Source organism: Lissotriton helveticus, chromosome 1_1 (assembly GCF_964261635.1).
Source record: "Lissotriton helveticus chromosome 1_1, aLisHel1.1, whole genome shotgun sequence".
In the NCBI taxonomy this organism is placed as follows: domain Eukaryota; kingdom Metazoa; phylum Chordata; class Amphibia; order Caudata; family Salamandridae; genus Lissotriton; species Lissotriton helveticus.
The window spans coordinates 1,857,141,227-1,857,167,892 of NC_136057.1; the positions used below are offsets into that span (position 1 = coordinate 1,857,141,227).

The following is a 26,666-nucleotide window of genomic DNA, read 5'->3' on the forward strand; positions in this document are numbered from 1 at the left end:
ACATCAACACCTTGCATTGCAGTAGACAAGGGATTATTCCCCCCCCTCTCTCATTACTTCCGCTTCTGTTCCCACCCCACTTTTAATTTACAAATTAGCTCCCACTTCCTCTGGCCACACTCGCTTGCCCCCAACTTGAAAGGTGCAGTGGGAGCCATGGAGCTAACCTGATAATTTGCTAATTAAAAGAGTGGAACAGGAAAGGAGGGAGGGGACAGGCAGAAAAAGAAGAGAGAGAGTGAGCAGTGAGGAGTCAATCATTCAATTTGTATCTATTACATGATGGTCAGCCATGAATGTGTGCAAGACCCACAGCTATATTTAGAAACCTTTATGAAAAAGCTTTTCAAGATGGCTTCCGTGCCTAAACATTAATGTTCTAATAGGGTGGAAAGTTTGGTTGTGATAAAAATACTTACCTCTAATCTTAGTTCTCCTCCAGTACAATGATTTTCTGTACAAAAGTGCCCTTTGAATAATAACAAACACCTTTACAGTCTTAGTAAAGGGCACTAATTGTCCAAATTTCTTAATTTTTTTTAATGAAGCCAGTTATATCCAAATAGTGACTAACTCCATAAAAAATTACAATAAACATCTTTCACAAATCGTTTTATCAGCAACAGAAAGAAAAGCATGGCAATATTAGCAGACAGGCTGTCAAACAACTAGGATGAAAAACTGTCACTGCGCCTTTAAGTAACCACCCTCCCCAGGGTCCCATCACGCCCCCCTCCATACCAGGCAACAGTTCAATCCGTTCATTTTTACAGTTAAAAGAAGGCTCCCGGTAGAAGACGTACAAGTTTTCCAATAATTCATCTGAGGATGTGGGAGGGTTGATTATGACTCTGATTACTATTTTCCAAGGAGAAGAAATATGACTGCAGGTAAGAAATATTCTTTTCCAGGGGATCCTCACCGATAATCATAAGCAGTGACCAGAAGAGCAAGATTATTCCAAATAAACAGGCAAGATGAATTAACCAAAAGCACCATACCTCCCAAAAGATTTTTCAGAGAAGCTGTGCTATGTGGGCATCCGCCCAGGAGTACGAATTAAGACCTTTTTGCCGTGTAAATTTATTGACAGATCACCAAGTGGCACTTGTACATATTTCTGAGCTAGATGGCGACGGTGACCTAATAGGGACAAACATCTTTCTTATTCCCTCCCAGAAATCTTTCATTTCTGGTATTCTGAAGAAAGAACTTTGAGAAGGGGATTTCCTTTATGCAGTAATTGTCGTAAGTTGTACCTTAATTGAGTAAAGTGCAACCCAGATCTAAAAAATTAAGAGGATATTGGAGCAGCACTTCACATAATCCATCATCTGCTGCATGACTTAAAGGGCCATATGTATCAAGGCCAAATGGGTTCGCAAACGCCGAAATTCGCAGAATTTCGGCGTTTGCGAACCCATTTTCGCAAAATGGTATGTATGAAACAATTTGGGTGCAAAATAACGAATCGCAAAATTTGCCATTCCTTATTTTGCGATTGCATTTAAGGAATCGCATATTTTGCGATTCCTTAAAAGCAATGTTTCAAGGAATTTTTTTCCCAAAATGCCCTTAAGGAATCGCAAATTACCACCAACTTCTAGTTGGTGGTAAGTTGTGAATTCTCTTAAAAAAGCATTTTTTTAAAAATCCAAAGGTGCCATGTGACGCTCATACATGCCCTTAGGGCATGTTGTGCGCCATATGCGCACACATGTCATTTTCAGGGGTGCAGCAGGGTGTTCTTGAGACACCCCTGCACCCTTGAAATTATTCTCAATTTGCGATTAGCAAATTGCGAATTGCAAATTGAGAATAATTTCACATTCATTCCTATGGGCCTCCTGGCCCATAGAAATGAATGGTAAATTATTCCTGAATTGCGATTAGCAATTTGCTAATCGCAATTAAGGAATCTTAAGAAATCCCTAAAAAAAAGCGATTTTCTACATACATACCATTTTGCGATTTCTAAATGGCGATTCCTTAAAATTCGCTATTAAGAAAAAAGGGTATGTTGATACATATGGCCCAAAATATTTTAAATGGCACTCTGTGAAGATTAACTGGTGATCTTTCAGTTGCTGAGTGCTGTTTTGGGTGTTAAACGTATACTAATGAGGCAAAACGTTCACCCGGATAGTGTTAACATGTGTAAAAACAAAAACATAGTGAAGAAATGCTGCCACAAAATAGCTGCAATACTAATGTGTTAGCTGTTTAATTTAGTCAGCCCTTCCGCATAGTTCAGTTCTTCCACATCTCATAATTTCAGTGGCCATGGTGGTAAAGGGTGATGCCTACATGCACAATTCCCTGCTTTAGTTCTTTTCTTTTTTTGGTGGGGGAGGCTTAAAGCACGAGCTGCATCCAAATCTGTAGTAATTATCTGCTAGATGCATCAACGTTCGATTTTGCGAGTCCTTAATTGCGAAGTTTAAGGATTCGCATTTAGGGACTCTCAAATCAGATGCATGTAGGATTTGCTAAAATATGAGCAATTCCTAAATATTCCTTATCTGCGACTCACAGAGGGCGATTCGCAAATAAGGAATGACATCTCATTGATTCCTACGGGCCAAGAGGCCCATAGGAATGAATGGGGAGGAATTCTCAATTTGTGATTAGCAATTAGCTAATCGCAATTTGAGAATGCGATTTCAAGGGTGACGGGTGTCCAAAGGACACCCTGTTGCACCCCTTAAATCGACCTGGACACTGGTATTGTGCACACACATGTCCCAAAGACATGTGTATGTGTAACATACAACTTTGAAAGATGCACTTTAGTGCATTTTTCAGTATTCGCTATTTACCATGAAGTTTGATTTCACAGTAATTAGCGACCCCTATCAGCGAAATCGCTAGCTATTTTACATTCATGCATTGCATTTAAGGAATCTCGATTTGAGATTACTCAAATGCAATCACAAATAGCGATTTATGCATTTGGGATGATGCTTTCCAAATGCATAAATACCGGTCGCAGGGGGGAAGATTCTGAGAATCTGCCCCTTTGCGAACGGTATCTCGCATGGTGCATCTAGCTGTAAATGTAATTCTATTGGTGATTAGTCTGCCTCCATTGGTATGTTTCTAATGAGATAATTTAGTAAAATCAAGTTTCACTATTAAAAGGTGCTCAGTGATCCCACAGGTAGTCAGGGATATTTTTAAATGTACGAATATCTGAGGAAATCCAATGAAGTAGTGTGGTATGTTTCTTCATGAATATCAGAAAGACTCCATGTGCACCTAAGGAAAAAAATTGTCTTAAGGAGAAGAAAACAAAAAGCTGCCCATAAGAAGAAAAAAAAACTCAAACTCAGGTACATTTTCACAAGACACCAGAAGAGAGATCATAAAAAACACGTTTGTTTTCGGGGAAACCTACGGTGGTGGCAAAAGAAAAGGGAACTCAAATACAGGCAAAGGTTGGGAAGAGTTAACAGCCCTTAAGGTATTCAGGGAAGTCGACTCAGACTTTCCTTGGGACACTGTAAACTACAAAAATATCCAGATTTTTCACATCCTTTGCAAGGTATTATTTGTTAGTAGTAACCACACCTGCTCCAAGAAATTAATACTTTCCTTTGGAATTCCAGACGTGGCTGAAGACATCCATGATGGCTTACCTTTTTCAGCAAATGTTCGTTGCACAGTCTTTCACACACCAGTGTAACCTCAGCGCTTGAAGGTGTGAGCACAGAACTAGCCGTCATCTTTCCCAGAGTCCTCATCAAGGCTGTGAGGGGCATTTCCCGGAGCAGGGCCTTCCAGACCTATTGTGGTTCAAAGATGTGGTTGAAAATTAAATGCTTGTGACATCACCGTTGGAAGAACATCACCCAAAATCACTACCCTACCAAAGATTCTGAAACCTCAACCCTGCCAATGATGCCAAAATCACCACTGGGTCGAGGAGTCAAAACACATTACCCTACTAAGGACTTCAAAATCACCACACTGTCAATGATTCCAAACCACCAGCAAGACAAATGTTACTAAACATTAACCTCAAATGTTTTCCAAAAACATCACCATACCAAAGGCTCTCAAAACCCCATCGGGAAAACAGATTTAAAACCAGACCCTTGCACTAATTACTAGAATATCACCCAAAGCAAGGATTTCTAAAACACCAGGAAGAGAATTAAAAAACCACCTTAGTAAGAATGTTATATCCTCCCATGAGGACTGGCCCTCTTACACGTGTTCTTACTGTTCAGGTTATTTATATATATTTTTTAAACTTTTTATTAAAGATAAAAAACAAAATACAGAAACAATAACAAAAACACAAACAAGGCATTACTTTACAATACAGTGTCGCATCGTGCGGAGGGGCGGGAGGTGCACTACAAAGTGAGTTTAGGAACACATCATATGAGTGGGGGGGGGGGCAGAGGGACAAAAAGCAATCAAGATGTCCAATTCGTCGTGGGGGAAACGTTGGGCCGGGGAGACATCAGTTCCGTATTCAAGTCCAGGAGGGGAGGAGCACATCTCACCACGATAGACATTCCATTGAGACCATATCTTCCCCCATTTGCGAGGCGTGCCTCGAGAAACATATACTGTTTTTTCCCTGAACATGCACCAATCCAAATTCTGTTTCCATAGCAGAACTGTCGGCGGTCTCTGGGCACCCCATAGTTGTGCGATATCTCGTTTGGCAATCATATTACCTAAGGTCACCCATCGAAGCTGCGCCACACTATAATCATTCGGCTCCCAAACGTTCAGCAAACATCTCCTCGCCTCGGGCATCGACCGCACACCCGTGACCTCATTCATAACTTCATGCACACGCGACCAATATCGCATCACAACAGGATACTCCCAAATGATATGGAGAAACGTTCCCACGAAACCACAGCCACGCCTGCACAGTCCATCCTCAGAAAATCCCATGCGTACAAGACGGGGGCCGGTCACATATATCCTATGGAGAATTTTAAGCTGGACAAACCGGAGGCACGCCGGGATCACCACTTCCCGAGGGGAGGAGATCGCAGCCTGCCAATCTTCGTCATCAAGTTCCAGCCCGTCACTAGTCCATGCCTCACGAAGGCGACACAATAGGTCGGTTCTAGAGTTGATCAACTTTTTATAAATAAGCGAGATCGTGCTGTCAGGGACGTACCCATCTAATATCCTATCCTCAAGCGGGGATGCCTCCGGTATATCCGTGCCCAAGGGAAAGACAGACAGGACCGCGTGTCGAATTTGCGCATACCGGAAGAATTCTCTATCATTCAGCTCATATTCAGTTTTCAGCTCATCAAACGTCTTGACCCTGCCCTTGATCCAAACGTCATTCACCTTGCTGATACCGATGACGTCCCACTTATCAAACCCCTTCGACCGCCAAAGGGAGCCAAGTTTGTCCGATGCGTACAACGGGGTCACACAAGTCAACCTGTCTGCCCAGCCCAAAGCCACCGTAGCACGATGCCAAACCTGGACTGCCGTCCTAGTAGGGCCCGTGAGAGTCCCACCAGGAGATTTTGCACAGAGAGCTCTATCGTAGCTCCCACCGGGCAGCAGCCACTTATCCATCTCAAAGGCCGGATTCGGCGAGGGCCCGTAGGTACAATGATTAATAGCCCCTAACTGCGAGGCCCAGTAGTAGCGGCGGATATCAGGGAGTGCGATGCCACCGTCGTACCACGGGAGCGTCAACTTAGCGATAGCAATACGAGAGCGGCCCCCCCATAACAGTTGTCTCTGCAAACTTTCAATTTCCCGGAAATAACTAGCAGGTACAGCGTCAAGTGTGTTTTGCAGCGCATAAAGGAACCGGGGTAGCGACATCATCTTAAACAGCGCCGCCCTTCCCAGGGGAGAGAGAGGGAGCCTACCCCAAGCAAGGACATCAGCGCGAAGGCGCCGGAGAGGGGGCAACAAATTACGTTCATAACGAAGCCCCAAGGTCTAGGGTAACGAAGATTCCCAGGTATTTAAATCCCTCCCGCACTACCGCAATAGGACAGCCACAGGGCAAAAGAGGAGCGTCTCCCGAGAGAACATAAACACAAGACTTCAACCAATTAATGACAAGGCCAGAATTCTTACGGAAGGAGGTCAACACGTCAAAAAGGACAATTAGCGATTTTCGCGGCGACGTGAGGTATAACAGGATATCATCCGCATATAAGGATACGCGGTCCTCAAACTCCGGAGTCCATCTAATGCCCTTCAAGGACGGCTCCCACCTCAGCCAAGCCGCGAGCGGCTCCAAGGCGAGGGCAAACAAAAGAGGAGACAATGGACAGCCCTGGTGCGTACCTCTTCCCAGCGCAAAGGAAGCAGAGACTCGACCATTCACGACCACTTGAGCCAAGGGGTCAGTGTAAAGCAGCTTCACCCAGTTAATGAAAACCGGACCAAAACCAAATTTAGCAAGGACCGCCCATAGGTATGGCCACTCTAACGTATCAAACGCCATAGTGGCGTCCAGGGACGCCAAGACGGCCGGTTCCCGCAATGTTTCCGCCCGCGCGAGGACGCCATGTAGTCGCCGGAGGTTAAGCGCAGTATTGCGGTGTGGTATAAAGCCGGATTGGTCCGGATGAACCAGGTCGCCTATAACAGTAACCAACGATTGGCAAGCAATTTGGCCAGGATCTTCGGTTCAGCGTTATCGGCCTATAGGAGGCGCAGCGGTCGCGGGGCTTGCCGTCTTTAAGAATCACTACAATAGAGGCTAGTCTCTGATCAGGAGGGAGGGTACCCATCTCTAGCGATTCCAGGAACATCGATCGTAAATACGGGGCTATCGTGTCCGGACAGAGTTTGTAGAACTCAATAGGAAGCCCATTAGGACCCGCGGCCTTCCCGGAGCGAACCGAACGAATGCCGGTCGAAACCTCCTCCACCGTGGGCAGCGCATCGAGGAGCTCCCTCTCAGGAGCAGACAAACAGGGCAGCGCAATGTCACGCAAAAGCAAGTGGGAGTCATGCTCAGATCTATCAGACACAGGGGAATATACTCCCCGGAAATAATCAGCGAAACATTCAACTATTTCAACAGGATCAGTAAGAAGCACTTCATTCACACCCACAATCACAGGGACCACCCGACTCGCACTCTCCCTCTTATCCAGCCAGGCAAGCAACTTCCCAGCTTTCTCACCAACATCATACAGGCGTCCCTGCTGTTCCCTGCTCATTACTTTCACAGCATCTGTGACCAACGCTCTATATTCAAATTGCTTGAGACCCAACAGATGTAGTCTGTCCGGGGTAACCTCGGACTCCAGTGCCCCCTCCAGGGCAGGAATTTCACCCTCGATACGGACAATGTCAGCTCGGTTACTCCTCTTAATGCTACTAATCAGAGAGAGGGCCTGGCCTCGAATAACAGTTTTATATGCTTCCCACAACGAAACCGAGGAGGAGACGGAGCCAACGTTGTCAGCAAAGTAGTGGTCAAGTGTCTTAATCAATTCAACTCTAACCTTGCGATCACGGAGGTACCAGGAGTTAATCGGGGCCACACGACCTTCCGTCCCCAGCTGCGCATCCACAACCAACCACACCGGGGAGTGATCCGATATACCTCTAGCGAGGTGCCGCACCTCCCGTATAGCGGAGGCCTGGGAGGAGGGCATCAGCACGTAGTCCAGTCTCGAGAGACTGCCGTGTACCCCAGAGTGAAAGGTATACTGTGATGTCCCCGGGTGAAGCAAGCGCCAACAATCGGTGAGCCCCAGAGTATCAAGGAAGTCGCCCAACCAGGACTGAGCTTTGGAAAGTTCCCGGGGAGAATAACGATCACACATCCCCGAAACTACGGAATGAAAGTCCCCGCCCACCACAAGCAGACCCTCCGGGACTCCCAGGAGCACCCTTCCCAGATCAGCATAAGTAGTAGTCTGGAGGCCGGGTGGTATGTAGACAGAGACCATAGTTATGACCTTCCCCTCCCAGCGCCCAACAAAGGCGGCGTACCGTCCCCTATCATCAAGGATGATCTCGTCAATAGCAAGAGGGAGGGAGTTACGGACCAATATGCCCACCCCCCTGGATCCAGAAGTGAAACCCGAGTGCGCCAGGAGACGATAACCACGCCTATTCAACGCGTGGCACGTATTGCCAAGCAAGTGCGTCTCCTGGAGCAGAGCAACATCAGGGAATAGACGTCGCAGCAGCTGCAACACCACACCCCGTTTAATCCTATCCCCCAACCCGTTAACGTTCCAACACAACAGTTGAAGTCCCTTACCCCCATCCCAATAGTGAAACCCGCCCCGACTCCACACCCAGTGCAACTAAGTACAACAGAAGGTCGTCATTACTGTGCCTTGTAAAGAACTAAGAAACATGAACACCAAGCCCCCATCCCACCAAAAAATGCCGTACATCACACCCCCCTCCCCGCACCCCTGCGTGAGACTAAAAAGCCACCCCAACTTGCAGTGTGCCTGTCGCCCTAGTACCCAACTAATCTACGAAAAGAACCCCGGAGGAGGAAGAGGCACCCACCCCCCACCCACCCCCAAAAGTGACCAGGTGTCAGCAGCAACAATCATGGCATCAAACCAAAGTGAAAAGTCAATTCGATGGACAAGGGGCCGGCCACGATCCCTATTCCTGTTCCGCCGGGCCGCCCTCCGCACCTCCGGAAGGTCCAAAGTTCTCAGAGTGATCCTGCCCGATAGGCAGCGAGTCCAGCCAGTCACTTACGGCCCCAGGATGGTCGAAGAAAAATGTCTGTTCGTTGTAGACCACACGCAGTCTGGCCGGAAAGAGCATAGCATACTTTATTTCTCTCTCTCTCAGCCTCTTTTTCACCCCTTGGAAACCAAGTCTCTGCTTCTGGACCTGCTGGGTAAAGTCCGGGTAAAAACTGACTGTAGTATTCTCGAAAGCAGTCGGGCCAGACTGGCGTGACGCCTGTAGAATCGCATCCCTGTCCCGAAAGTTGAAAATCCTAGCGATGATAGGACGCGGAGTGGCACCCGATTTCGGCGCGCCTCCAGGAATCCTGTGCGCACGTTCCACAGCAAAGAACTTGCTAAGGCCCTTGGGTGCAAGATGATTCAATACAAGATCCTCCACCAGTAGGTCCACCGAAGAGGCCCCGGATGTTTCCGGGACACCGATCAGACGGATGTTATTCCGCCGGGCACGGCTCTCGAAATCCTCCAGGCGTCTCGAGAAATAATTCTGAGCGGATCGTAGGTTACCGACCTCGGCCTGCAAGTCAGAGACATCGGTCGTGAGGCTAGATGTCTTAAGATCAAGGGACTTGACCCTCTCGTTGGTCTTCGCGAGATCTGCCCTGATCAGATTAACATCTATAGCGACCGTGTCTAACTTATGAGACAGGGCCTCATATTGCTGCCCCAACGTCGTCTTCATTGCAGAAATGGCGCCCATAACGTCGCGCAGCGACAGGTCCTCACCAGTCGAGGAGTCATCTGTAGCGGTAGTTGGGGATTTAGTCGGTCCTCCCGGCGAGCCCTTGGCGAGGGTATATTTATCCATGACGTTCGTCTGCACGGAACTCCCTCGGACACCCGGCTTGGTCTTGCGTTTTTCACCCTCAGGCTTGGTGGCCATTTTAGATCTGGAGCCCCGGAGGGAAGCCTGGTACCGGGTAAAAATGACTACAACCAAGTCTCCAGCGTCAATGAGAAGGGTGAGATAAGCACCTCTCTCCATGCAGTGAACCAAAGTAGGCCAAAGTCACACTTCCAAGAAGTAGTAGAGTGGAAGACGATCGGGACAGGCCACTCAGGCTGAATCAAGGAGGTCCTCGGACGAGAAACGAAACCGAAAGTAGACAACCGAGCCGACAGGACTCGGGCGGTCCGTTGTTGTTCAATTACTGTCCAGCTGGCAAAGAAACAGAGCCCGGGGCAGTGCCATGGAGCAGGCCTGAAAAAGTCAGAGATCCATATCTCCGGCTCCCAAAGTCCAAATCAAATTCTGTAAACTGATAATTGATCAGCAGGGCTGTGCCAGTAACAACCCGTCGTCCAAATCAGGATAGAAGTCAGGATAGACGGTGGAGGTGGCGAGGGTCCGGGAAGCCCTGTGCTCACACGACCATCTTGGTTGCGCGCGAAGCTCCTCCTCCTGTTCAGGTTATTTATACTTAGAGAGAACTTTTTTTCAGTTGTCCTGCCTCTTTGCCTTTTAACAGCACTGTTTACTCGAGCAATTAAACTTCTGTTGTTTAATTTGCTTGCTGTGTGCCTCACCCTCACCCCTCCCAAAACAATGCTTTGGTCTTTTATCTCCCATGCCTCCACCTCGCCCATCCCACAACAATGCTTACATTCCCCCACCACCCCTCGGATCCACTATCATTTGCACCACACAGCTTGCCCGCCTGAGATCAAGTTTGAATTCTTATGTTATTTTAAATTATTCGCATTAGTCGCTTTTATTTATATAGTGTGCTGCTTTTATTTATAAAGTGCACGTATCCATGTGTTCAACGTTGAGCCAACACCAAATTTGAACACGGATCCCCAGCTTTCCAATCGGCAGCTCTTACTGCTGAGCCATATCTTTCCCTAGCCATGTTGCAGGGTGCAGTACCATATGTGGCCACAAGAGGTCCCAAGGGACACCTAGTGACAGCCTATGGTACTGCACCCTCACAACTCTGCCGGTCCTTGGATGCTTGTTTCCAGTCCAGGGAGGACCTAGCTTGGCAGTTCGGGCTGGACTGTTCCCATGGGGCACAGGGTCAAGACTGATTTGCATATGGCTGGGTTCAAACTGGAATGGCATGGAGAGCAAAAAACAATGGATTTAGGCCCAGATCTCTGTACTAGGGTGAATGTATGACATTGTTCTACATTCTGTCCATCAACTGTTATTTTTGCATTTGTCACCCCGAGTGAGACAGGTATGCTCAGACGCGAGTCCCGTACTCTCCATGCCACTGGAATCTAGCTATCCAGGCTGATGAGGGCTGACAGCCCAAAACCGGTCCTTGGATGCTTGTTTCCAGTCCAGGGAGGAGTTCGGGCTGGACTGTTCCCATGGGGCACAGGGTCAAAACTGATTTGCATATGGCTGGGTTCAAACTGGAATGGCGAGCAAAGAAAACGATGGATTTAGTCCCAGATCTCTGTACTGGGGTGAATGTATGACATTGTTCTACATTCTGTCCATCAACTGTTGTTTTTGCATTTGTTTTCTTCATGGCAGCGCAGCTCAAGTTTCTTGGTGAGGTTGGTGCTTGTTTTACGTTGGAAAAGGAGCGTGAATAGGCAATTCTTTAAAAAAAAGTTGTTTTCTATCAGAAAGGTTGCGTTTGTGTGCTTTCGAACTGGATTTGTTTGTTCATGCATTTTTGTTTTATATCAGATTTTATTTTATTTTAGGTTTAAAGTCTCTGTGATCTTGTTGTCCAACAGACTACATCTTTACAAATGGGTATACATGAATAGTGTTACATCACAGAGTATAACAATTCAACTACAGCAATTCAACCCAAATGCATTAGTTCCTTTTTGGTAAAATGTGACACTTCCAGATACAGTTCATAGTCTAATGATGATATTTCATAGTGTGTATCATATCCTTGGAGTCCATAACATCCGACATCGTTGTCTACTGTGGCGAGACAAGGCCACGGTAATCTTCCCATGTCTGCCAGAATTTGGGGTGTTTCTGTGGGCATCCACTCCCCTGGAAAAACTGTATTTCTAGCCCCATGCAATAGACCAACCTGTTTTTTCCATGGCCCAACTGTAGGAGAGGTGTCAGATTTCCATAGCCTGGCTATGTCTTGTTTAGCGAGGGTTAGGCCTAACCATAGAATGTGACGTTTATACCTGTTGCCACCAATATCATGAGTGATATGGAGTAGTGTTAGTCTAGGAGATTTGGGGAGTTTCCATTTCAGGATTTCTGTTAGGCATGCGAGACTCTGGACCAGAACCTATCTAAGGCTGTACATGTCCAGACTATGTGAAAAAGTGCCCTTGTCGCTCCGGCATCATAAACATACGAGGGAGTAAATAAACCGGCTCTCCATAGTCTGTAGCATGTGTAATATGCCCTATGAAGGTACTTAAATTGGATGAGTCGTAAGCGTGATGAAACAGCAGCCCCCTGTGGGACTCCTAGGCCTCCATCCAATAATCGGAGTCTAGGGGGCCTATATCCGTTTGCCAAGAAGTTTTCAATGTCTCAAGTGTTGTGGAGCTGTGTGTAATGAGGGATTGGTAGATTTTTTTGATTTTATGATCGCCTAGGTCGCCCATTAAGAGTTTGCCCTCCAGAGGGTTGAAGTCTGGAAGCTATTCTAGCATGGCTAAGTGGGGTGTGATGGCATGATGGAACTGTAAATATCTACAGAACTGGGAATTAGGCATTGAGAATTCATCTTTAAATTCCTGGGATGATTTGAGGCTAAGGCCATGCATGACATCTCCAATAGTGGAAATTCCTATTCAGTCCCACCCACGGAAGCCCTGGAGAGCCGCCAACTGGGGCAACAGTTTGTTGTGCAATAGCAGTGTTTCGCACGTGATGCGCCCCCACCACCCACCCTTCAGAGACATTACTGCCAGGAGAAGATTGCTACTCTGGTGGCAGGTGGGATTCTCTGACAATAAAAAGCCTGGGTATTGCAGCCCCTCTGTGGCTTGTGGCAGGTTCTCTGCCCAGTCGTTGCACCCAAGGGTGCCCCCTAGTGGCCAGATGGTTGATTTTTGTGTGCTCATATATAGGTTAAATGTTTCCCCAAACATCCACATTATCTGCAGAATTCTAGGGCCAGTTTTATGGGTCTGTAAGAAAAAATAGTATGTCATCTGCGTATAGCACTTTACGATCTGAAATAGAAACTGTCCCCTAAAAAATCCCTGATCAGCGTGTCTTTCCGGACCCAGATGGCCAGAGGCTCAATAGCCAGCGCAAAGAGGAGTTGCGACAGGGAGCACCCCTGTCGCGTACCGCGTCTAACGGAAAAGGGGGCTGAAATACTATTTGCTACCCGAACTGCAGCAGTTAGGTCGGTATATAAGAGCCTAATACATGCTATGAACTGAGGGCCAAAGTTATAGCATTTTAAGAGTGCGAATATGTAGGTCCAGCTGACTGAATCAAAAGCTTTGTCCATATCCGTCAACAGCAAAGCGGCAGGTCTGCCCAGGCGATCCACAGGTACTATTGCATTGTGGGCCCTTCTGATAATATGGCGGGTGGAGCGATGAGGCATAAAACCCACTTGATCTAGGTGGGCAAGGTCTGACATATACGGTATTAGTCTATTTGCAAGGACTTTGACGAGTATTTTTGCCTCAGTATTTAGGAGGAATATAAGGCGGTAGGATGTATTGGTGTTCAGGTGGTCTGCCAGGCTTCGGAAATACCATTATTTTGGCATGTCGCCAGTCTGGTGGCAGACGCATATTTTTAACCGCCACTTGAATTACGCTGAGGAGGTGGGGTCCCAATTGGGCTATATAGGTCTTGTAGAATTCACTGGGATAACCGTTTGGGCCGGGGGCTCGGCCTGTTTGCAATTCTGATACCGCTGTTGTTAGTTGTTTTAAGGTAATAGGTGTATCTAAGGCTTTCCGTGCGTCATCTAATATGGCTTGTGGTGGTATGTAATTGAGAAGGCTCTCTATTTTTGAGATGTGTACGACTTCCCTTGGTTTGTATAGCTTCCCATAAAATGGTGCAAAGCTATGTGCTATTTCCGCCGGGTCAGTGAGGGTTTCTCCCTGTATATTGCAGAGGGGTTGGGAAGGCGAGTAGGTGTTGTAGCCTGTCTGCACAGGCGATATAGTAATTTGCCAGACTTGTCTCCCCATTGATAGATTCTACTCTGGGATGCCAGTCATGTGCGTTGCGCTTCGTCCATCAGTTCGCTTTAATACTGTTGTTGGGTAGGGCATAGGTTTCTACGAATTATGTGTGCATCTCCTTCCTGTCCCTCTCTCTCTCTAGCATTATCATACAGGCTTCAAATTGAGTGAGATTATGTGTCTGACGTTCACGTTCTGCCCTCGAATGGTACGTTTCATAGCCTCCCATAATATTTCTGGGAAGGAGGCTGTTTCTATATTGAGGGTGAAATATTCTACAAGAGCTTTATGGATTTGGGATCTATACTTTTGGTTTTGCATACCCCAGGGGGAGAGTCTCCACCGGAATGAGCGCTGATGAGGTCCTATTAAGAGTTGTATAGCGATTGGGGAGTGGTTGGATAGTCCCTGGTGCATAATTAGGGCATCTGATACTCTTCTGAGGTAATTCCCTGGTATAAATATATATTCTATTCAGAAGAAGGTGTCGTGTGCTGAGGAATAGTATGTGTAGCAAGTATCATGTGGGTGAAGCGGTCTCCAGGTATTGACCCAGTCGACCATATCTGCAAGGGATTGAAGCTTTGACTCCCTTGGCCTCTCTATAGTTCTTGAGGGTCGTGCCCGATCAGCGGACACATTCATCACATCATTCCAGTCTCCTCACATGACTGCAAGACCCTCAGGGATTAGCCGCATACATCTACCAGGCGCTCGATAAAGTTTTGAGTAAGTGGGGAGGGGCATAGACACTACCAATCACTATATGCTCTCCATACATAGTCCTTTGACTAAAATGTGTCTCCTGTATGGATCGGCCCAGTGGCGGGAAACTAGGAATGGAATTCGGTGATGCACAAGAATGGCCACACCCCGAGAGCCCTGTTTGATTCCTGCATGAAATACCTGGTCATAACCATATCGGGCTAGGAAGGGTGTTTTTGGTGGCCAGGAGATGTGTCTCTTGTAGTATGTCGTCTTCAGTCCATTTTGCCTGACAGAGGATCACACCCCTCTTAATTTTATCTAACAGACCCCTTACATTCCAGCTTACAGTTCGCATTTGACCCAGTGGAGCCTCCTCTGCTTGTGTCGACATTAATATGTGATTGATGATAATAGCATTGTCACTGAGTGAAGGAACATCTGTCTGGTGTATCAGTCTCCATGCACTGAGTTAAAACAATAAACAGAAAACCCCATAAACATTTCTCCCTCCTTCCCAATACTTCAAAACAGTTGAAGCATCTGTCACAGATGGAAACAATATCGACCACAATGGGGATTTGATAGCGTGTCCATCCAATGGGACCCTGAATACCCTTGAACCATCATGGCAACTTAAGATAAAGAGTAGTAGTAGTAAAATCTTTATTCGGTTTCAGTTTTACATGAAAAACCATAAAAGCCTTTATACATTTCATTTACAAGCGTTTTCACAATACTAATGCATATTCAGTTCATTTAAAATTTATGTCACTATTACTTAATAATTATTATTTTGAAGGTTTAGCCTATGTTTAAAAATACATTTTAAGAAGGTTCTTACAACTTTACATACATATTCAGAACTTAAAAATTGTAGGCACAACATGGCAGGACGACATTTTCTGAGGCCTAAAGTTCTCAACAGAGGGGTTAGCCAAAGCTTGCGGTGTGCGGAGTAATATTTGCAGAACAGTACAGTGTGAATTGTTGACTGTTCGGATAGTTCGTCACAGGGACATGCCATTAGACTTTCTTCCCAGCTATTTCTGTTAGGAAATGCTACAGCCCTGTGGAAAATGTTCAACCTGAATCTCACTAATAAGAATCGTTCAAACTGCGAATCAACATAGGTTAGATATGGTTCCATTTCCAAAGTAGTCATGACCGGTAGAGAGTGTTGTACAGATGGTTTCTTAATCTCCACAGTAATACGAAACTCTTCGAAATGGCTCAGCGCCTTTGCCTTGAGCTCTTTTTTTTTAATTTCAGCAATCATTTCCGGGTTGTGGTAGTACTCAGCCATTCCTAAGTCAGTGAGAAGATTTTTTACATATGTTAACCACTCTATTTTTTCAGCACGATCTAGGGTCATACAATCCATGACAATATCTTTGGTGAGAATGTTTTTTGTTGATACCCATATTCGGCGCCAGAGAAGTACGGGTTCAATTTTGTCCAGATCCTCAATATGTGGTAGTCCCAATTCTGCATGACAGGCAAAAGTGGAGACTCTTTTAGGGACTGACAATAAGAATCTTATAAAAGTGTTCTCCACTACCTGGAGGGCTTTTGTGTTTTTGTGTCCCCACAGGCCCGCCCCATAAAGTGCGATGGAATGGCACTTGGCTCTATAGATCTTGAGTAGTTCAGCCGGAGGCCTTTTCCCTAATTTCTGGGCGAATTTCATAAGAGCAGCACTAGAGCGCAAAAGTTGATGCTTACGTGCTTCTATAGCCGCTCTCCAGTTGAGCTTCTCGTCTATCATAATCCCTAAATAGGGGTATTGGGGGGTAGATTCTAATTTATCATTATTGAGGAAAATGCTTTTTTCATGTTTCCTGAGCTGGCCTGCTACCATAACATATGTTTTCTTTATGTTTATGTGAAGGTCTAGGTCACTCATGAATTTTGCGTAGCGATTCAGAGATTTTTGTAGCTCACTTGGGGTGCGTGCTAGGATCACCGCGTCATCCGCGTATAAGAGCGCGGGCACCAGTAGATCTTTCACACGGGACAGGTCCAATCCCCCCCTCAACATCTCTACCTCAAGACCATTGGTGTAGAGGGAGAAGAGGAAGGGGGCAAGGACACATCCCTGCCGGACGCCGCGCTCTACGGAAAAGGATTCTGAAAGTTCACCCCGTACTCCAAAACGCACCCTGGAGGAGGCGTTGGAGTAGAGTTCTCTGAGAAAGATCACAAGAGCCTTGTCTATTCCCATGTTGGTCAAGACTGACCATAGTTTTGCATGGCTGACGCAGTCAAAAGCTGCAGAAAGATCGAAGATACCATGTATAACTTCTCGCGCTTTGCCGACACATATTTTCCCAACAGCAAGGCCAGGTTCAGGGCTTGTTCCGTTGTTCCGAGGCCCTCTCGGAAGCCATACTGGATATCCGAGAGGGTCCCGGTATCGTCCGCCCACTCCTGTAATCGCTGGAGAACTACTCTGCCTAGTACTTTCCCCAGTGAGTCCAAGAGGGAGATCGGTCGATAACAGGTCACCTCCTCTCTATCTACCTTCTTAAAAATGGGCACCAAAATTGATTGGGTCCAGGATGTGAGTAGTCCACACTTCATTGTTGCATCAAACACCCTTTTTATGATGGGGGCCCAAAGATCTAATCTAAATTTGAAAAAGTCAACTGGTACCCCATCCGGGCCAGGGGCTTTTCCACTCTTACTGGCATTCACTGCAGTTATTACCTCGTGTAGTTTGACTACCAATGGGATTGGAAATGAATTATCCTGATTTAGGCTATTGGTTCTTTCTGTAGGGGCTACTGCCGGGGATTTGCCAAAAATCTTAGCAAAATGATTTACCCAGGTTTGTCCCTCAATAGCTACTTCTATACTTGGCTGATCTTTTATATCCGTCAGGAAAGGTGCTTTTACCACCTTCCAAAATAATTCGCTGTTTTTATTTAGTGAGCTTTCGTGCAGCTGGTCCCATAATGCTTTTTTTAACTCTTCTTTTCTCATTTTGCACGCTAGCCTATACGCTTTTCTCAGGTTCCTAACCTCCTCTTGAACTCTTGTTGTTTTTGTTAATGCTCTCTTTAGCTTTTTATGGGCAGCTGAGCAGTCATGGTTAAACCATCCTTTTTTCCTTTCCGAGGTCCCTTTCTGCTTCACAGTAAGGCGTTCATTTACTTTTCCTAGGATCACCTTAAAATGGGATAGAACTTCCTCATCGGTTGCCTCGATATCTAAGCACTTCAGTATTGCTGATTGTGCTGCAGTTACAACCTTGTCAGCTCATTTGGATCGATCTTCCCCCACCCAAGGGTATAGCCGTTTATTTTTGTGAGTTGTATATTATTCTGGGTGAGGGTGGACATTAAAGTTTGGGCTGATAGCTGGCATTGGTCCAAAATTAATTCGAAGGTTAAAGCTGAATGATCGCTTAATGTATTAATTTTAACTCTAAAATTCATGGTCCTGTTTACAAGGGTCGCTGTGGTAAGGATGTAATCGATTGTTGTTTCACTTCCCCTTCCGAGGTAGGTAGGGTCCAGTTTCCCAGATAGAGAGTTTATTTGATTTAATATTACTAGGTCCAAACTGGACATGGTTTCGTTTAAGAAATCTCCCACCACTGAGTGACTAAAATGGGTTATTTGTTCTTCTGTTTCATACCCCATACCACAGATGTTGCTATTTGGCCTTTCGCAGGGATGATGGTTAAAATCACCTCCCCAGACAATACTCGGGGGTTCTAATCCTTGTATTAATTTCATACCACTAATCAGTTTCTTACGTAGAACCCCCAATATTTTTATTCTCTCGTTTTCCACTAGGTAATCATAAATGTTAACGAGGAGAATAGTCCTCTTTGTCTTAAATACCAATCTCAAAATCTGGTAATAAGGTTCTAAACTAAGTGCAGTAACTACCAGGCCTGGTATAGTGTTTGATATGTAAGTTATCAACCCGCCTTTAGCTCTCCCATGGGTTCCTGCAATTCCTGCTGAGAAGTAGGTTTTGTACCCTATCAGGTGCATTTCTTTCGTGAGCCAGGTCTCCTGGAGGGCTAGGACTTTACATTCTTTAGCAAACGCTAAAACACTTCCATCCAGAATTTTTTCTCGGAGGCCCGCAACATTCCAAAACATTATTTGAATTTTTTCTACTCTCCTGCCAGAAACCTGACTTTCATTTGTCCTATTTTCCTTGTTTGGCACAAATGTCTCCGGATCCCGGTTATGTTCCTCATGCATTAAAGTGGGTGTAATGCTGGTTTTATTCCCCCTGGTAGAATTTTCCCCCTCCCTCACACATAGTCGGTTGGGTTGAGACGACTGACTGTGTCCTTCAATACTACATTTATCAGCTGAGGTGTCTGGGATGGTGTCACCAAAAAGAGTAACTTCTTTTGTCATGGTGTGGTCTTGAATCGAGGGGAGAATGCTATCAAGTCAATCTATTCCTTCTAGACCACAAAACGTTGAGAAGGGATTGAATGTTGGTATATTAAACTCTGGGAGTAATGTTTGATAATTGTTATTCAAGTTGCTCCAGTATGTCTGGGGATAAAGTGATAGCGGAGGTTGGTTAAGGAAATGGTTCTGAATAGGTTGATAGCCTACTTCTCTCCACTCTGAACGCTGTCTTCTTGTTTGATAGTGTTTGGGGTTATTTATCAGTTCTCGTGGATAGAAGTAGCTAACATAGTGTGTAGAAATTTTGTCTCCTCCTATGGTCTCATACCAGTCTCCTAGGGTTCTTACCGCCCTATGATCCTTAAAATTAATAATTATCACGTCTCCCCTTTTATCTTTCGGTCTTGAGCCCACCCAGACAGCACGCCTTACTGACAGGATTTCCCCGTTGACATGTGCGGGAAGGGGTCTGTTAAGCTTCAACCAATAAATGGTTTTATTTTTTAAGGCATGGTAATTCTCTCTGACCCCTTCTGCTAACTCTGGGACTCCTGTCATAACAATTGTATATGGGGCTGATTCCGGGGGTAGATCAACTGTCCTGCGTCTTGATCTTTTTAAGTGTTGTGTTGACTGCTCGCCCAGCTCTCTACATGATGTGTTATTCATAGGCGGGTTAGAATTAGTTGTTGGTAAAGAAAGATTTGTTTGTACTATATTTTTTCCCCTTTCAGTTACTTTAACTCCATCTTTTACCTGAATAAATGTAGCCCCACCGAAATTTGTCACAGGGGGGGCTGGACCTGAAGGTTGTGATGATGGAATGATAAGTTCACTGTGATGGCTCGGGGTTGGATTAGCCATTAGAGGCTGCAAAAGGGGAGTAGCAGTAGTCACCGAGGAAGGTCCCAAGTTACCTGGGGGGATTTGTGGAATAGGGTGATTGGTAGAAGGGGGCTTGGATTCAGTGGATCTGCCTTGGGTAGTAACCGATGGTTTCATACTACTTAATGTAGCCTCTAGGATGGTGAGTCTAATCTCCACTTTCTTTATGCTCTCGCTGATAGGCAGGAGCAGGGATCTAAGTAAGAATTCCAGGTTCCCTAGAGGAGCAACAGGGGGTGGTGCATTAGTCGAATTATTCGCAGGGGCTTCAGCGAGATCGAAGATATTAATACCCTTATCGGGGGGAGAATTACGCACATCCACCATCATTCTGCCGGGAATTCGGGCGGGCTTAAAGGCTTTCCCAAAATCGGAGTGAGGGATTTTGGTTTTGCCCTGTCCTCCCCTAGTCTTCCTTCTTCGCTTATTAGGGGGGGGGGGCATGCTACTCCGCCACAGCAACTAGTTTCGGCTTAACTTTCCCAGCTTTAGAAGCTTTAGATTCTGGGATAGGTTGAGAAGTTAAATCAACGGCCGTACAGCTAGGGCTGGTGGGATGGGTAACCTTAGGGGCCTGCTCAGTGGGTAGACAGGGGCCAATAATACAATCCCTCCGCAAAAGCGGGATGCCCTCTTGAGATAAAGGGTCCTCACTGATGTTAGAAGTTTCACCCTCTTGGGAGATAGAGATTTCAACCAGGGGCCTATTTTTCAAATTCTCAATAGAGCGACGCCGCTCGGCCCTACGCTCCGCCAGGGAGGTGTCCTTATCCCCATCCCCACCACCCGGTGGCCGTGAAAAATAAATGTCCAGAGTCCTGTTTTTAACACCCCCCACCTTCACAATAGGTCCATCCAAAGCTGGTGAGGACATATCAAGTATCTAAAATCCGTGTCAGGAACAAGGGCAGATTCAGGCCGGAACACCTGCAGCAAACACAAGAGGGTAGGCCCAGCCCAGCCTACTCCAGCCTTAGAGGGCCCCCCCTTTGCCCGGGCTTCGCCCCGGGCGCTCCCGCGCGCTCTCGCGCAGCGGTACTTGAAACCGGTAATAAAGGAAAGGTAGGGCGGGGCAGGCAGGGAGAGCGACCCAGGTGTTGCGGGTCTCGACCTCACGCAGGGACTCCTGGTACTTCGAGTCCCTGCGGGTCAGCTCGCAGCCCTGCAGTTCCCCACACAGAGTCAAGCGACGCAGCGGGACCCGCGAAGCGGGTCCGGCAAGGAGCTGGCTGGAATCCGATAATATCCCCGCTCTGACACAGGGGCAGGCTCAGTCCATGAGTTCAAAAACAGTTTCCAAAGGATCCCAGCGATGATAGGTGCAGCAGGGTCTTATCTGCTGAGGCGAGGGCGGGGCAGGCAGGCAGAGCGACCCAGGTGTTGCGGGTCTCGACCTCACGCAGGGACTCCTGGTACTCCGAGTCCCTGCGGGTCAGCTCGCAGCCCTGCAGTTCCCCACACAGAGTCAAGCGACGCAGCGGGACCCGCGAAGCGGGTCCGGCAAGGAGCTGGCTGGAATCAGATAATATCCCCGCTCTGACACAGGGGCAGGCTCAGTCCACGAGTTCAAAAACAGTTTCCAAAGGATCCCAGCGATGATAGGTGCAGCAGGGTCTTATCTGCTGAGGCGAGGACGGGGCAGGCAGGGAGAGCGACCCAGGTGTTGCGGGTCTCGACCTCACGCAGGGACTCCTGGTACTTCGAGTCCCTGCGGGTCAGCTCGCAGCCCTGCAGTTCCCCACACAGAGTCAAGCGACGCAGCGGGACCCGCGAAGCGGGTCCGGCAAGGAGCTGGCTGGAATCCGATAATATCCCCGCTCTGACACAGGGGCAGGCTCAGTCCACGAGTTCAAAAACAGTTTCCAAAGGATCCCAGCGATGATAGGTGCAGCAGGGTCTTATCTGCTGAGGCGAGGGCGGGGCAGGCAGGGAGAGCGACCCAGGTTTTGCGGGTCTCGACCTCACGCAGGGACTCCTGGTACTTCGAGTCCCTGCGGGTCAGCTCGCAGCCCTGCAGTTCCCCACACAGAGTCAAGCGACGCAGCGGGACCCGCGCAGCGGGTCCGGCAAGGAGCTGGCTGGAATCCGATAATATCCCCGCTCTGACACAGGGGCAGGCTCAGTCCACGAGTTCAAAAACAGTTTCCAAAGGATAAAGATAAAGAGTAAGAATTCCAGTGTTCTCAGCCTAATGTATAGTGTCAGTTAGCTGGACTTAATTACAATATTGGTGCTTCAATGTCAATTCCATAGATCGTCATTTATGCTGCGTAGAAGCCTCCGCTGCTGAGGTGTATCCTCGCTCGTCGTCCCGGATCTTGGAGTGCCACGTTGACCTGGAGCAATGTCGCTGTTTACCCTGTTGTTGTGTGCGGTGGGATTCTCCAGATGAGGAATCTGAGTTGCGGCATGATGGGGTGTGTGGCTTAAGTTGTCTTAGTGTATCTGTCCAGTTAAAAACTGCTTCTTGTGTGTCAAAACATAAGGTACAAGAGTTGTACACAACCCGCAAGCGAACTGGGAACTGGAGCCAATATATGAGTTTTAGATACCGTAGGGGTGTCTTGGCTGCTGGGAAAGATTGCTGTTGCTGCAGAACCATTCTGGTTTAATCTGGGAATGTTATGATTCAATGTGAGTCGTAAAAGAGGTCTCCTTTCATCGCGGCGTGTTTGAGGACAAGGTGACGGAAGTGGTAATTCAAGATGTTCGCAATAATGGTCCGTGGCCTGGCTCCTGATGGTGAGCACTGCAGTAGGGCTCTATGTGTGCGTTCTATGATGAAGCATGGGGAGAGGACATCTGCCGGGATCCATTAGGTGAGCCATTCTGATACAAATCTTTTGGTGTTGTTACCTTCGCAGTTTTCAGGGAAGCCCACAAAGCGGAGATTATTTCTGCGGGTCTGACCCTCAGTGTCCTCCACCCGCGTCACCAGGCCCTTGGTTAGTTTTTCTAGGGCGGAAACTTTGGTCTGAAATACGGAAACTGCATCTTTCACTCCTGAGACCCTGGATTCTGCCTCAGTTAGTTGCTCAACCGCTCCCCGGATTTCCTGGCACAGCAGTGACACCTCTGAGCCTACTGCGCCCATTTTGGTCTCTAGCGCTACTCTTGTATGGGTGATTACTGCTAATAATGCAGCATTGTCTGGTGGGGTATTAGGGCTTCCCTCTGCGTCTTCGGCCTTGGCCCCAGCCACAGTGTATTGGTTCATAGTATTCTGCTTGACGGCACCGCCTGCCGTTTTATCTTTGGTCATGGTGGCGCTGTATGGCTGTTATATTCCCCTCGTGTATTGGGCTTATGCTAACAAGCTCTGCTTGATGCAATGCACCGGGATCTGTCATTTCCTTATGGAGATCGCTGTGGTGGTAGGCTGGGAATGGCCCTGTCAGGCCACAAGCCGTACCTGGACCTAGTCCGGCCGCTTCTGTGAGAGCGAGATGACACCCCCCACCCCTATTGGGTGCCTTACCTCTGGGTGGGGGCCATGCACCGACTCTCAGGTGGTCCTTGGGGAATTGATAAATCCTTTCCCATGCAGTTCTGTAGGTCGGTTCCTTGGCTGTGAGGCAAGAACAATTTCAGGGTATTCCGCGATGTGACTCACGCTCACAGGAACCAGTCCTGGTCTCCCCAACGATCTAGACTCCGCACTGGGTGCACCCTTCACTGCAGTGCAGCAGCTCGCTGTCCTGATTACAGGCAATCCAGAACTCTTGGCCAGTCCTGCCTGGTGCATGTGCGCCCGGCGTCACCGCCACAGTCCGACTTCGGGTCTGGGGTCCTCGGCAAGCACGCCTCGCTCACCATGTGGCACTAGGCCCAGCCACAGCATGCTTTCTTCTATGTGTGGATGCCCCAGCGCATTTAAGGCCCCACAGTACAGCCACAATATCTCTCTCTGCGGGGTCTCATTCGCCTTCGATCTTTGGCTGCAGCTAGTCACGGACCCTGGGCTTACCCCCCTCAGCACTCTCGTGACACACAGGCTCAACGTCTACTGTTGTTCCCGGCTGTGAAACACCACTATCTCGCCGAGTTGAGCTCGGTCAGCCACGTCTGGGCTTCGGCCATACATTTGGGCACTGTTGGTGGAATTATGGCAGTAACTGGCACGGTTTCAGCTGGATTAGAGATTGGGCTGGCAGAGCTGGTTTAAAGTGTGTCTGCCATGTTGGACCACTTGGCCACGCCCCCCCCATTTTTTTGTTTTTTTATTAAAAAATTATTATTAAAGTGCTTTTGTGCTAGCAGAAAGGCAGCGTGTCTCTCATTTATGTATTTACATTGTATATGGAGCGTGTATAGGCAAAGTGATAAAATGCTTTGCTTTATATAAGCAAGGTAGCGTTAGTGTTGTTTTGAATGCTATTCTTTTATTTGAACATTTTGCTATTTATGAGCTTTTATGGCAGGTGAAAGGCTGCTTGTTTCTCATTAATTATTTATTGATGTTGGAAATGGTCTTTGCTTTCTATCGGCAAGGTAGCGCCTGTGCATTTCTGTATGCTGTTTGTTTCTTTGTACCTTATAGAATTTATGTGCCTTTGTGACAACTGAAAGTCTGTGTGTCTTTCCTTATTAATTATTTATTAACATTTTAAAGGAAGCAATTGTAGGCAAAGGGTTTAAAATAATAGCATTCTTTTAGCAAAGTAGCATCTGTGCTCTTTGGAAAGCATTTTATTTGTTTGGTAAAAGCTACTCTTTATTTTTGCCTTTGTCGTTGGTAAAGTTGTTATTTCTAATCTTTGTCTGCTGTCCCGTAATCTTTTACTTTATTTGCTTAGTAGTATTTAGCGAATTGTTGATAAAGCTTTAGTTGTAAAACATTTTGTTAATCTTGTGCTTGGGTGTCATCTGAAAAGCAGGGTGTCTCTCCTTATAACTTTTTTTTTATCTCGGGAAGGGAGCGTATGTAAGCACAGCTTTCAAAAACATTGAATTCTATTGGCAAGGTAGCCTTTGTGCTATTTTTAAAGCTATTTGTTTATTTCCAAGAAAAAAACTACATTTCCTTTGTTCCTATGTCATTGGGAAAGTTTTTTGTATTATTCTTTGTCCGTCGTAAGGTAAAGATTTACTTTCAATGCTACTATACGCACCGCAGTTGTGGCTTAATAGCTCCAGTGGACAACTTTGATGCTGGGGAGCCAGGTTCCAGTCTCGGTGGGAGGCTTACCATCATGCGATTTGGGGGAAATTACTCAATGTTTATGTGCCAAAAAATGTACCCATGTAGTCCACAACAGCGATAGCAATCTTTCCAACTATGCAAATGTTCACTTCCAAATAGCAAAGCACTCTCCTTTCTAAACACAGCCTCAAAGTATTCATCCCCCCTCCCGCCGCCCTGACTCCATCCAATCCTATCCATACCATTTCAACAAGCATTAACATTCAATAGTTCTCGCATTACAGAAAGTTTGAGATATTGCAGTTGCATACGTTAATGTTTTTTTTTTTTTTTTGTTAAAAAATATACCACCAGTAGCATAAGTAATAAGGGTGCTCTATGTGGCTAATAGAGGGCCCTTTACAACTCCACAGGGACACCTAGTGATAGCATGTGGTACTATATCCTTTTCTTTATGAATTTTATTTATTACTTTTGCTTCTGCTGGGATATTTTTGAACAACAAAAAAATAACAAACATGATCATTTGCAAGGGCAATAGCTCAAACTTTCAGCAATGCGAGACTTATTACATTGAAAGTGCTGGTTAGTGAATGCTACCTGACTACCCCACAAAAAGGAAAGACTGAAAGTGCTGTCAACACAACATCCTAGGAATAGACATAGCTTCTGTACAAAAGGAACACAAGCAACCGAGCTCAGACCAATTCGATTGATTTGCCTTTTTACATAACGCAAACAGCTGCTTCACAAGAAAATCCCCAAGCACTGGCCAGCAAGGGAATTCAATGGAGTCCTACTTTTCAGGGCAGAGGAAGGTCTACAACCTCTTTTTAAACAGTGCTTTCGATTTGAGCATTCTAAGATCAACTGCGAGCCCATTCCACAGTTTGACGGCTAAAAGTGCGAATGAGCATCCGCCCCTCCTGGCTTTGTTGAATTTAAGTACTTGGAAACATCTGTGATTGGCAGAGCAAAGGGCTCTTATTGGTCGCTTTTCACAAAACCTACTTATGAGAAATGCAGGTCTTTTTTTCTGGGCCCCCCGCAACACAATCAGCAAAGCTTTAAAATTAATTTGCTCATTTATTGGCAACCAATGGAGTTGCTTCAGGCTGGCACTGATTGATTGCGTATTAAGACAGTTAAGAATTGTCCTAGAGGCTGCATGTTGGACCAGCTGTGGTTTACTGATTATTGATTAATTATGCGGAAGCTCCTAGATAAAGGGGGTTGGCGTTATCTAGTCTAGGAGTGACTAGAGCTGCAACAATTGGATTTCAGGTCTGGACTGGTAAGATTTGTAGAATATGTTCTAGGGGTTTCAATATGCTAAAGCAAGCCCCTGCAATACCTTTAATTTGTGTTTTGAAAGAAAATTCTTTCTCATACTTTACACCAAGATTTCTTACTACTTTGGACGGCACTGGCGATCCTCCAAGTTCCATCAGCCTCGAGTGCAGAAGTTCAAAAGGATCGTAGTTCCCAAAGACAAAAAAAGCTCTTATTTGCCATAGTTAATCTTTAGGCAATTCTCTTTCATCCAGGAGAGACCGACGTGGAACCTGTCCACCAGAGGTACATCAATCTGCTCAAAGGAAAGCATTATTTGAAGGTCATCTGCAGAAGTCACTAAACTGAAATCCCTGTGTTCAACTACTTTGGCCAGAGGGGTCAACTAGATGTTCAATAAAGTGAGTCCAAGGGCTGAGCCTTGAGGTATCCCTTTATTTCAGTTCTTAGTAGCTTGAGGTA

At 46.6% G+C, this 26,666-nt stretch overlaps 1 protein-coding gene across 5 annotated transcripts in view; it reads right to left on the minus strand.

Annotated features, from left to right (window-relative positions):
• The window catches only part of RO60 (Ro60, Y RNA binding protein), a 306,652-nt gene that overhangs the window by 181,218 nt on the left and 98,768 nt on the right, over positions 1–26,666 (minus strand). For all 5 annotated transcript variants that reach the window (XM_078641476.1, XM_078641493.1, XM_078641479.1 and 2 more), the window contains one exon: positions 3,639–3,785. In XM_078641476.1, coding sequence (XP_078497602.1) covers positions 3,639–3,785 — 147 coding nt within the window. The remainder of the gene's footprint in view (positions 1–3,638; positions 3,786–26,666) is intronic.